The sequence below is a fragment of the Aspergillus melleus genome (genome assembly GCF_016097325.1).
Source record: "Aspergillus melleus strain CBS 546.65 chromosome Unknown contig5, whole genome shotgun sequence".
Taxonomy (NCBI): domain Eukaryota; kingdom Fungi; phylum Ascomycota; class Eurotiomycetes; order Eurotiales; family Aspergillaceae; genus Aspergillus; species Aspergillus melleus.
In genome coordinates, this window is record NW_025763374.1 from 2980535 (window position 1) to 2994078 (window position 13544).

Consider the following 13544-nt stretch of genomic DNA (forward strand, 5'->3'; position numbering starts at 1 on the left):
CTCGGATCGGATAAATCCAGATCTAATTGGTGGATCTTTTTCTATTCACCATCCTCGTCTCAAGCCTTGAAGACAATCGTGACAGGAGTTTTTGGCGTCTTTCGCGAAGACTCTTGTGTGATGTCCGTCCGAGGGGCACGCGCAACGAACCGTGGAGTGAGTATTTTGCAGTTTCGCCCTTGAATTGTACGACTTGTTTCGGCCACTGCAGTTGATTTTGGACTCGGGGCGTTGAAACCACTTTTTTTTTTTTTTGTCTGGGTTTATTTGATGATTACTTTTGCAGTCGCTCGGGGTTCCCAGCCTCATCTTGTGGAGACGTTATAATAAATAGTTGTCAAGGCTAGAATGTAGAATTACATAGAAAGCATGAAGGGCTAAGAAGGGAAACCGACCGCTAGGATCACGAGTATTGGCTAAAGCGACCACAGCAGGGAGGGCAGGAGTTCTTCTAGCGATTTGCCGGATTCTGCAACCTGGTTCGGAGACATGGCCGGTCGTATGGCGTGTGATTTATGGCCATTAGAGCTTTCGATCCACAAAGGGCACAGATTCACGGAGCGCGGACCACTATTAACACGGATTCCCACCTGTGTAATTCAATTCACTTTTATTTATCTATTTTTTCTAAATATGGAATTATAAGTCTCAGATGACAACAAGTTTGCCTCAGCACGTATCTACCGAATTATCTTCTGTTTCTTGAGTCTACGCGTAATATCCGCTTTCGTCTGGTTGAACCTTGTCTATGATCTCAGCATGATGGCATCAACCGCATTTAATTCACTATGTTAGCTCTATAGATTCAGACCATTGAAATATCCAGACAAGTTAACGTCCTGAAGCTCACTGGTTTTACAACATGCAACAACAAATTGATCTGTATCTTGAGTCTCATAAAAAGGTTCTTAATTGGACCAAGGAGTTGGAATTTCTGGGTTATCTTCTCCTAGAAATAGTGGACCCGCATGGCCTCGAAGAAAGAGGATTTTATTGTCACCAGGCGGCGGATCTCCCGGCAATTGTCGATACTCTTCGATGTGCTTGCTACCAGCCAGACAGCAGGCTTCGAGGTGTATTAGACAAAAAAGACTCGAAATATTTTGGAGGCTTACTTTTGAGATCGAAGCAAATACGTAATGTGATGGCTCATCATATTGCGTTAAGTGAAGAGAGAATGTTGATCCTGCAAGAAACAAAACAGGAGCTTGACCGTCAACTCCAGTCTGTTATAAGTCAAGCCGCATTAAAATATAACATCCACCAGGTACATAAGCTCAGAATCCATGTTTAGCAAACGCGAAGACTACAATCTGATTTCCTTTTCCAACCAATATCAGGTTAATTGGTATCCCGACGATATTGAATCCAGCGGAACAGCGGAACATCGGACTGAAATTATTGCCTTGGACAGTGAACCGCTACTTTACCAGCGCCAGCAAATCCTAGGGATTGCAGCAGGGCGGTCAACTAGGTCGAAAAAAAAGAAACGGAAGCGAAATGCAACAGAAGAAAGCCGAGCAGAACATTGGAAAGCTTTCGAGGCGTCTTTAAGACGTAAGCTCGATAGAATGCAGAAAGAGAAAGCACGAATAATCGAGAGCAAAGCCCGAAAGCTTCAAAAATTGGAGCAAGAATATCGTCGAAGGCGACAGGCGAGGCTGAACCAAATCAATCGGATTCTGCGTATGATGGAAGATGAAGATCGAGATCAAAAAGCTCAACGCAGTATGATTATTGGCGAACTGTCAGGTGTCAATATTAGCATGGATGCACTTTTTATGCTTATTCTCCTAGCCATGAGCTCTCCATTTTGGCTTCTTGGTTTGGGAATTCGCAGAATTGGGTTGTGGGGCATGAGGTAAGGCGGGGGAGAGATTCATCCACATTTAATGCGCGGCTTTGGAAACAACAGCCTGTTCAGTAATAAACATTTATAATAATAAACGTTTTGACTGCTTCGTTTGCCTTCCAGCAACTCCTACCTGGGGGTGTAAGCATTTTAAGACCGCAAACGACGCGATGACCCGATGCCGTGAGGCCGGAACTAGCACAGACCGCGACCGCTCACTTACCGGTCGGACTTCTGCATGCGGGAGCTATCTCCACTGAATAATGTCCTTTCCAGCAGGAGTGATTAACAAGGAAAGCCTGAATGCGTTTTGTTCTACAGGTTGTACTGCATTGGTCTTATTGGTCTATTTGGTGCTGAGGGTGATAGATTATAAATAATCATGTCGTCCTTCTGCGTAGTTAACGCTTGCCAGGAAAACAAACATTTCCTTCTGACTTCCCAATGACGCAGACCCAACAACTTGCAGATAGCACGTTAGAAGAAGCCGTGTCATGGCTTTCTCTAAGCGAAGCATCGCCTCATACCCAATTCGAAGTTCCCAGACAGCTTGAAGACCTCGTACAGGATGTCCTGCGTCCCTACCTGGATAGTCGCCAAAGAATAACCCGCCTGGAGGCTGATGACCCGTATTTTCAACCAGCACGAGAACTGTGGAGAAGAAAAGGCTGGGGAGGTGAAGGCCTATCCAACTTCATAGGTTTACTTTGTGGGATCCTGAATTTCCCGGCTATCCTGTTGCTCAATCCAAGCGATTGGGATCATCTTCCATGAGATGATATGATACGAAAATCACCTACGTTGCGCTGGCTGCAGCAGATTCTAGAACCTCTGGGCTTAACATTACGCGATATTATCATCATCGATCTCTTTCCTTTACTTACGAACAAGAGGATGGATGCCATGGAAGCCCAAGAAAAACAACACGTAACGGACGAATTGTTCAATCTTACGATCGACTTCCTTCGCCGCTTCAAACCGCCAGTCATCATTTCTTGTCAGTGTGCAACCAAGGGATCGCACCCTCGGTGGGGTATTGTCAACCATCCCCTTGCTTCAGAACTATGCTCTTCAGTTAACGGTGCACGCCATCGGGAAGTAGCATCCATGTCTGTGGATGGACACTGTATTCTTGTTGTACAAGGGTTCCACCCAATGGTCATAGAATACGAACAACACCCGATAACTCGCTCAGATTATAACCGAATCCTCCGCCACATCCTTGAGACGGTTTATCGACCCTGTGAAGAATGGAGAAACCGGCGTCGCCAAGAATGTGAGACAAATTTACATTCGGCCGCGGAAGAAGTCAGGTCTACCATGACAGCGTTTTTGGCCAGCATTGCAGAATATCGTCGACTTCAGCGGCAAGCAGGTACTTTTGGGATTGGTGTTAATCAGATAGGGAGCCAGCCAGTGTCCCACTGGGCAGGGCTGAGAGAACATATTCGTTCGTTTGTTGCTAATATGTTTCAAGAGGGTTAGGTTGTACGGTGACATTAAGTTTAGTTGGACAAAATAGCTTCTGGGCCCTGACTTAGCATGATAGACTTATTTTGTTAACATAACCTTGTATTAATTTGTATGTGTGTTTTGTCTATTCAATATTGGGGTTTTTGCCTAGTTTCCCGTATTTCATTGCGGTGCGCATTAGCTGTTATCCTTGAATTAGGTGGTGTCGAATTTTGTTTGGTCTAAACCAGATCTGTTTAGCGATGTCTTTATTTTGTGGTGAAATCGAATGCACTGCTTGCACGTTATGGAACTGCGTTAGAAGTATACTATAAGTGGGAAGGAAAACCGGCCGCTTAGATCATGGGTACTTGCTTGCATTACGCGTTCAGGGTAGAGCGGACAGTACTTCCTCTACCCGGGATTTTGCAACCTAGTTCGGAGGCATGACCGGTCGTATGCAGTATGATTCATGGCCACGAGAGCTTCCGATCCACAAAGGGCACAGATTCACGGTCGGGGGACGCAGGCGGCCATCAGTCCTCTGTCTCAGCACCGACTAGGTCAGAGGCGCCATGATGCGGGGCCAATGTCTGAGGCATCTATATCTGTGACCCGGGTGCGAGATTCATAGACAGAAGCCTAATGGCCTAAGATCCAGGACCCCAGCCGTCGAGCTTCAAACCGTCCAGATATTGAGACCGTGATCTCAGTACCTGCTTGGTCTCACAGCCGCCGACCTGCGTTCACTGCTAGTATAAGACATCTTTAGTCGTTGAACTACGCGTGGAAGACATTACGGGATTACCGATCGCGTTCTCAGCCATGATAGATTTTACTCTATAGCAAGCAGCCTATCATACCCCCGAGTCTTGCAATCCCTCATCGAATAACCTTGCGACTGAAGCTATCCGCTGTCGGGTCACATGGAGTTCCTTCCCAAAACTCATAAGGACAGTATATGTTCTATCATCGATTGCCGCACGAACACACTGGTTAACGCTGACCTTTCGGAGGATACAATCATAAAAACGTGCATTCTTACCCTCCACTCGCGCATACCGATCGGCGATTTTTTGAGCTTCATGTGGATTTGAGATATTAACCGATATCGTGTCTAACTTTCTCCATTTCTTGCGCTGGTAAGCTCGGAAAATGATGACGACATTCCTGCCAGCTGGAATAGCATTTAAATTCGTTCCTAAGCCGACCATTTGCCCAATAATTGATACAGAAGATAAGACTTGCTGAACCACTTCATTTATACCCGACAGCATCTGCTCGTTCCCATCTTGCGGTCCAATTGAATGTAACCTTTTCGTTTGGTTCGATGATACCAAACCTGCGTTAGAGATCTGTGATTTGATGCAAATTTTCTCAACTTCATTTTCTAAAGCTCGGAGCCGCTTGACACCACATAGCTTCATTTGTGAAACTTCTACTGTGTGATTTCGTTCCGCCCACGCACGGAAATCAATTTGAATGATGATCTTTGAGGCTCGCCGTGTCCGTGTGATCTTTCTATCGCTGACAATTTTATCCATCTGCATTTGTCCAATACCGGATGGAAAAATAGCCTTGAACTGTCGCTGCTTAACTTTATCCCGTGTTGCTTTGATGCCCAATGATCGGGACGGGCGTTCATGGCGCGCGGCAGTCTTGGAAATTTATCAGCTTTACGCAGGCGGCGTGACTTCGTGAATCTCAAATTTTGGATTGATTTCTGTGAAATGATTGAACTGATCGTTTGCACTACTGCTGATTTCAATGGTCTCGATTTAAAACAAGTGGATGAGTTCTGGACCGTCTAACCTTGTTAACACTTCAAACAGATGTAGTTGATTGTCGGCATCCTCTTCAAAGAGCGCTCTCTCTGCCGCCGCTCATTGATCTCATTCTTTCCGAACTCGCTCTGGATCCGCTGTGGATCCTCTTTGCTCTTGTTGAACAAGACCCAAAGCTTTCTCAGCCGACTTCGTAGCCATTGATGAGATTCCTTGATTACTCTGGCTGGGGATTCTGAATAACTTTTCCGATGCCAGAGCGGCATGCTCCCTGTGATCAGCTGGCCCAACAGACATAGCCGCGGTGAACGGATGGTCATCCGGCTGCACATCTGGCACCGCTTCCCCGGTTATATGTAGCGCCTGCGCCGGTAATATAGGGGCTGGATTACTAGCTTCAAGATTCCACCCTAGTTCATCGCTTATGGCGGCGTCAAGAATGCCTAAGCGATTGATGTCTCGATAATTGGGCTTTATCTTCAGTCAAGATTTTCTCAATCCGGCAGATTTGGACGATCGCAACTATTGTCGCTCTGTATCATCGTTATCCGACCTGCTCGCGCTTTGACGCCATCTAGCAATCATAATAGGCAGATCTAGCTGAGTGACACGCTGTGGATTATGAGCGGATGCGCCACGATCATCTGATGACAATGGATTATCCTGCTGTTGTAGCTGAGCATGCGCGATTTCTCGCTGCTGAGCCACTCGGGCCTCTTCGACGTGAGCGTCCCGGGCAGCTTCACCTGGACCTTCGGTCAACTGATCGCGCTCATGTATATCTTCGCTGCCTACCAGATTCTGTCTCACTTCGCCCTGCAGCAGTCCATCAAGGGGCTTTCCTATATTAACAGCGGTGATTCCCTGAGCATCAGTTGCATCATTAGGTTGTATTTGACTTCCATTGTCATCTAGTGAATTTGACTGCGTTGCGATGTCCCCTTCGGTTTCTTGTAGCACTTCTCGCCCAGATCTACTTTCGCGCTCTTCTGTCAGGCGTTTCTGTTCGACGGCTGTTTCTCTGGTCTCATGCTGCTGTCGTTCACTCTCAACTGGTTCGGTCTCACGCTGAAGATTCTCTTGTCTAGTTTGTTCGACAGCAGCTTGGTCAGCTTCGCGCTGAAACTGTTCTTGCTTTCTTTTTACATTTCCATCTTCAATGCTTCTTGTTAATACTGATCCATTTTTCCACGGGCCTTGTTCTTGATCAGTGTTGATCTGCATTGTCTCCGTCGGTTTCTCTTCTATTTGTAGCGGCTCTACCTCGGAGATTTCTGAAAATGCTCCCTCTGTATCATGCTGAACCTGCACGGAACGTTCATCCTCGGAATTAAACTGAAAACCGTCTGATATAGAAGCTCTTGATCTTTCTGGGACAACTATTATTGCCATAGTTGCATCATTCATGGCGCTGCTCTCACTGGCGGGAGAATTTCGGAAGGAGAGCCCTCAAAGAATGGCTGGCGCTTCTTCTGTCTCATGTTTTTCTCGCAGCTCTTGCCGTCTCCTCCGTCTTTCTTCCCGTCTTTGCTCCCGTCTATAGCGACATTGCGCCCAACGGATCTCTCGCATCTGAGCACGGCTTGTGAATTGTTTCTCACGACCATTACGTGTTTGCAATTCCACTGTTACCTGAATCCCGTCATGCATCGAATGGCCCTCATCTGAAAAAAATAATGGTGAAAATCATTCCGGAAAGAGCTCTTGCGAATGTCGCTCCAATGTTCTCAAGCCTGTGTTGGACATAGGGAGTCTATCGAAGAAGGCAAAATAAACAGATTGTCTTATATAAAATGAAGACACATGTCGCTGCAACGACAATACCGTGTGTAACTGATCAAAAAAAAGACGCGGCCGATCCAGTCGCTGAGCTTGTATCAAAAAAGGCTCGCAACGATTTTTCAAACTCACTGCTCTGCTAGCAATAAGCTCTATTGCTGGCTCATTCTCATTGAGGATCGCATGAAAGAAAACTTCCACAACACGGTCGATAAGAGCCTCAAATGAGCTGCTGTCATAATGATAGCAATCAATTCTTCGAGCTCTCAACAGAATAACCCACGCGATTTGCCGGTCCGAAGATTGCTTTAAAATGTCTTCGATTTGTTTCGAATGAAATCCAAGTTGTCGGGCGAATGCGACCAAGTCATAGATAACATTCTCATCTGTCGTCACACGTGTAGATTTAGCCTTAACAACGTGACTTTGTTCTTCTTTAACTATCTCCGGATACCATCGCATGACATACATTCAAATTTGGCGGTAGTCACTCTCTCGCTGTTCCGCCGAGTTGTCAGACTATCTGCAAAAAACCGTTTCCATATTTGTATTTGGCAATCCTCGTTGGCGCTACGGAATCGAAAGCTGTGTCCTAATGCTTTCTGTATTGTGAGACACTGCTTGATGAGAACAACCAGCCGCTTCACAACGTCCGCACAGGCATTGAGATAGGATATATCGCGGAAAAAAGTATGAAGGGATGAAATAACTGTGTCGCAATCCTCGCAAGACCTCAACCTATGCCAAATGGAGAGACGTTCGGGCTCACTGAACTCCGAGAAGACCTCGCCGCTAACGATCAGGCCTTTGACGGCTTTCCTATCCGCTTCGGATGCCTTTGGGGCGTGTCGCTGCAGACTGTCCATCATATGAAGATCGATTTTGGCCATTTTTGTGAAATCATGATCCACAAGCGTGGCCCAGAATCTCTTTATATGCTTGAGATAGTGCACGATCTCCTACATGATGTTGGTAATAGCCACAGGTAGCAGGTAGTTGGGGGGAACCAACCTCATCACACTTCAATGCTAGCACCTTATTCAAGGAGCCAAGACTCATCCCGTTCCATAATCCTGGTATCGCGAGTAATCCATCGAACGCCGCACAGAGGTCAACATTATCCGGGGAGGATATGAGCTGTCGCAGGCGCTTGGCTTTATTATCCGACAAACGAGACCACCATCGTTTCTGGAAGCAGACATTATGCTCGTGCTGGTACTGACGGATCTTGCGGTATATTTCACCATCGCTCGGCTGTTTCTCGTTTGCGTACTCGTCTACGAAAGCATTTTGCAAGATCGGGCTGATATCTATGAGAAAGTTAGAGGAAGCCGCCGTATCTAAACGCACGCAGGACAAACCATCCAGATAAATATCTACAGTTCATCACCGTTCCGTGGGTGGCAGCGTCTCTTCGCCTGCCTTGAGTCTGTGTTGACCGTGGAGGCATCGAATCTGGCCAGCGGCGAAATGAAGATGCGGGTATTGCGTGGGGCTGTTAGTCATCAAATCCCCGCTTGTGATTCCTGCGGCCCGAAGTGCCCTTCTCAGATGCCGCCTAGAGACAATGGCAGTTACATGATTTCGAATATCCAGTCGTCGACATGCATCCTTACGAAATATCTCAGAGATCCGGTCCACATTTTTTTGATCAACTTTGATATTAACAGAAGGATGGAAGAAAATTTGGTCCAAGTTTATCTTAGCTGTTCCCTGATATTTCAGTTGTCGTTCGGTGGTCAAGTGCCGTTCAGCATCAGTAAATAGAAAAGACTCCATATCTGTAGTCACTAAAATGTATTCAAACAAAAAGGAAAGTAAGGCGGAATTAAGGAAAGATGGAATCTTCTCACTCAATATATATACGCCATCCTCTGCTGGGAAGCAATCAAAAAATCTCATTTTTGGCATAGGACATGCTCTCTTCGCTGAGGAGCCTATACCGCTGAGGCTACCACTTCGCTGAGGCGGTTTTAGCTTGACTTTAAAAACATTGGGCCATTCCCTCCTTTAAAACCAATTACCTAGGCCTCCTTTTTGTTTGTGCCATTAAGAACTTCCATTAATACTCCCATAATACCTCTCGTTGCAAACATGAATCGCAAAGACAAACACTTTACTCAGATATTTTTCCAAAGCGTTCTAGCTGACGGACAACATACGACTGACTCATCCATTTCTACATCCGATGAGCCTCATAAGCCAGATAATCACGTTTCGGCAATATCGAGGGGCAAAAGAAAAGAGAGGTCTGCGCACGACCTTCCGAAAAAATCCCTTAAAGGTCCACCAAAAGATCTCCTACTCCCCAATATTGCTGAAGAAGGTGACTCGGTTGCCCAATCACTAATTCTGCGGAACGAGTCTCCCTGGGATGCATTAACACCGATCTTTATCTGTGATCTAGCAGGGTCTGTATCTATTGCCGTGCATCGCACCCGTCCTTCTCGTGTATTCGCTGTGCGCGCATACCCCGAGCGCAGCCGAGATAGAATATTGAAGATATTAAAAACAGTCCAACATCCTAACGTCATATCCACCAAAGACATATACAAACACGGTGAGGCATTATATTCTATTGGTGCCGACCTCCCTCTCACTCTGGATAACCTTGTTGCCTACGACCGCTTCCCAAATGAGCTTCAATTAGCCTCTATCCTAGCGCAGGTAATGTTACGCTGCTTGGCCCTTGCTCCCAATCATCAAAATTGCTAACTGGATGGAGGTCCTCAACGGGCTATCATATCTACTGGCTAATGGCTGGGAGCATCAAGCCATTGAGTGCTCCAACATTCTTCTGGGACTCGACGGGCTCATTCAAATTGGTAGGGAGCAATCCCATAGCACCGATTTCATGGCATGTAGCTAACAACTTGGACAGCGGCTCTTGAGCACTGTATAGAGCATCGGCCAGGCCAATCCCAATCCCGTTCTCTTAGTGCCCTGACCACTGTGACCACCCTGCTCATGCAGAAATACGTCAAGGCTGACGGTGCGATCGAGATCGACAACGTGGACCGTTGGTCGGTCGGGTCTGAACCAGTGGAGTTCCTGTCTGCTACTGCGTCTGTCGTGACCATTGAAGAATTGAAACTTGTAAGTAAATATTATTATCGAAAGCTTTTCAACCTCTCACAACCAATTTAGCATCCACTCATAGCCAAGAGCCATTGGTCTCCTGGTGAATTAATTGGGCTCGCCCGTCTTTCCTTGATCTCGACACATACATTCATAGCAAGCACTTAAGTCTGTACTTAGAATCAGAGAACATTCCTGTCCCAATCTTTCCTAGTACTTTGTTTATCAGTTATTTTCTTTGTCTCCGGTACCATTGTTCCATAGTTGTGAACTTGGCTAATATATTTTGACGGAGTTAATTGTTTTGAACACTCGATGTAAAACAAAGGACGAGCTTTGTAAAGAAGCAGACTATTCATCCTAATCATCCACACGACGGTAGATAAAGCGGAGCAAATGCCTAAGCACTACATTCCCACTACGTGAGTCGTCCAGGGTGTTGTGAAAGATTTTGCGAGTCTTCGAATATTCACGTAACTTTGCTAGACTCTCGAATTGTCGAAAACCTCATCGTTCCTGCCACCACGAGCTTGTGACTGTTGTTGCACCAAGCCATGCCTAGGAGTCATTAACACGAAAAAGACGCCTTTTAAATTTTAACCAGTATTAATGTACTCTATATCTTGCAAAGCACATATATATATATGAAGGTAGATGATGAAAGCCGACCACAGATAAGGAACGATGAAATGGGCGTCAAAAGAGCATATAGTTAATCACTTGAGTTGGGGTGGAGTGCTGAGATGTTCTGTTTTCACGTTCACTAATAGGGCGGTTACCGTATTTGATCACCTGACGACCAGCCCCACCTGACGAACAATTTCACCGACATTTCTAACATTTTCAAAGAGCCATATCTCAACCAATATGGCTCCAATTGATGAAGCGATTGCAGAATTAGAATCTTTGACGCTTGAAAAACGATCTAGTTTTTTTTATAGCAAAAAAGTACAGTGTTAATCGAATAACTCTTATCAGACGGTTTCGCGATGTCCAACATTCAAAAAATGAGCAATATCAAGAACAGCGATTTCTCAATGATCGTCAATCGAAAGTGCTCATTTCTAATATCAATCGATTAAGCGAGAAAGGTTTTTATATATTGTACGAAATGTTACGCAATCTCGCTCACGAAATTAGCGGAAATCGATCCGGAAAACAGTGGCCAAACCGTTTCTTGAAGTGATACAGTAACGATCTTATTTCTCACTATACAACAAGAATCGATTTATTTCGAAAAAGGATCGATTCAACATGAAAATACGCATTGTATTTTGAACTTTTAATTCGCAAAATACAACAATACGATATACAGCAAGAAGATATCTACAATATGAATGAAAAGGACTTCTTGATCAGAGTGTTTAGTAAAACGAAAAAAATCTGTTTTAAGCAATTATTTGAATAGAATGACTTACAACAATAGTTTTAGAATAATAATCGCGAGTGGATTATTACAATTACTTGTATTTGCGCGAATGGGATCTCGCTATCTTTAGATCTTATATATCAAAGCGTCTCTTCAAAGCTTCAAGATATGTGGCTTCAAGATTTCGATCCTTCTTTCCATCCTTGTTTCTTTGCATCTTCATTTTTAGGATAGACGAATGATGAACTCGAATACGCATGACTGCAAGATGTATTTGATCGAAAGATCAAAGATAAAGCAAGAAGACATTGAAAACTTCTTATTCTTAATAATCACAGATTTCATGTCAATATGAAGTTTTTCGACTACTGCAAAACGAATAAGATCCTTTTGATGACTTATCTGCTTCATTTTATACATTCACTGCAACCACTTGACGTCGAAATTTTTGGACCTTTATTTACAGCGTATAATACGGAATTAAAACAATTTCTTCATCAATCTCAAAGTCTTTGTCATATCACAAAAAGAGACTTTTTTCACCTCTTTTGACCGTCATGAAAAAAGGCTTTATCATCTGACAATATTGATTTTTCGTGGAAAAATGTAGGCATTTGATCATTGAATCTTGAGATCATTTTATCACAATTTAATCAAAAGAACGATAGCCGGCCTTCATCTAATGACTCATTTCGTTCAATGGTAGGTGCAGAGGATTGAAAAAAGATTGAAAGGCTTCTTAAACATGCAATTACCGATTTATACAATCAAAAAAACAAAAAAATTAAATTTTACGATATATCATCTGTTTACGGAAAATATCATTCTAAAATTATGTTACCAAGACTTTGAAGAGATTCTTTTTCAAGAGAAAAAGAAACGCCAGCGAGACAAATCTTTTTTTTCTGAATTACGGGCCTCTGAGAACAGCTATGCAGTGTTTTATTTTCCCCGCAAGATTCAGCAGGCCCGTGATCTTCAAACAAAAAAAGATGAAGCTTTACAACTTGCTAAGACTTCAAAAAAGAAAAAAAGACTTTGCAAACAGCGCGAGAAAGAAAAAAAAGAGGCTTTTAATTGAAGAGCACAAGCGAATTCGCATTTCAAATAAAGAAATTCGACTTCGTGAGACGGAAAAAAAGAAACGTAAAAAACAAAATGATCAGCTCGCTAAACAGGCTGACATACAACTTCAAAATGGCTTCAATTCGATTCAACAAAGCAAAAGTAAGCCTCTTAACACTCCGCGGGCAAAAAATTCAAATAATATCACTCCTGTAGGCGCTAAGGTCATTGAACAGGCTCCTCCAACGCTCAACCGCCAAAACAAGCAAATACGTCTCCCACAGCGCTTTCGCGATTAAAAAAAAAGTATATAGCTTCAATTTCATATATATTTCGCTCCGCTCAAAACGTTCTATATAATTCGAAACATAAGTGGCTGTACGACTTCAATTCCTACGTGGACGCGGAGTTGAAAAACGTTCGTCAGGTGGGGATGTTCGTCAGGTGATCAGGTACGGTAGTGTCTTGGTTTTGGGCATCAGGCGACGAACCATCCTTGCTATAAGACACGACATTAACGAGTTTCCTGGGCCACTATCGGACAGTTCCTCCTGCTGGGAAGGTCACATCCACCAGGACCTGGCAGGCAAGTAACACTAACTTAGTCTGGCTAGCTCACCAGGAGCTGGTCGGCTGAACACTAGACCGACGAGGCCGAAGTGTAACCTTCTAGCCCAATCTGCGCATGACTAAGAAGGATTAACAATGCTTTTTCTCTCTCGGCCGCAACTTGGCCAACTGAGCTTTCGTGGAAATTGTGCTAGTGGTTACTATTAGGTATACAGGCCTAGGACTCGTTTTTAATATCCAGGGTTTGACCAAGATAGTCTACTCGATCTCGAAATCCGTCTGACCTCTAAACACACATTCATTGTAAAAATACGTAACTCGAATGGTCTGCTCGTGAGAAAATTCAAGATGTATCCTATTATTGACCAGCAAATGGCTTCAGGCCACGTGTAAGAGAAGCCTCATTGGCTAGTCTGGCAGGGATATTTCAGCTACACGACTATCTTTCTCCAGGAGAGCGGGGTTGACTGAATTCTCGCCGGCAGAAAAATATCGGTGAGTCTACCCATCATTTATTCAGATACGCTTTGTATCCTGGATCATCGGACAGCAGCACGCAAATTTTGAGGCATAATCTCGTATTTTGTCATCAGTC

The 13544-nt window shown here is 44.4% G+C and overlaps 2 protein-coding genes across 2 annotated transcripts; both read left to right on the plus strand.

Annotated features, from left to right (window-relative positions):
* Nucleotides 1-5769: 5769 nt before the first annotated feature.
* On the plus strand, nucleotides 5770-6003 carry LDX57_009380 (uncharacterized protein; the record flags this gene model as incomplete). Its single annotated transcript, XM_046091106.1, has 1 exon — nucleotides 5770-6003. One exon carries the CDS (start codon nucleotides 5770-5772, stop codon nucleotides 6001-6003), a length of 234 nt encoding a protein of 77 aa, XP_045947083.1.
* A 3831-nt stretch (nucleotides 6004-9834) lies between these two features.
* On the plus strand, nucleotides 9835-10057 carry LDX57_009381 (uncharacterized protein; the record flags this gene model as incomplete). The annotated part of the gene is made up of 2 exons (XM_046091107.1): nucleotides 9835-9963; nucleotides 10028-10057. The coding sequence occupies 2 exons, from the start codon at nucleotides 9835-9837 to the stop codon at nucleotides 10055-10057; spliced, it is 159 nt and encodes a 52-aa protein (XP_045947084.1).
* Nucleotides 10058-13544: the final 3487 nt, after the last annotated feature.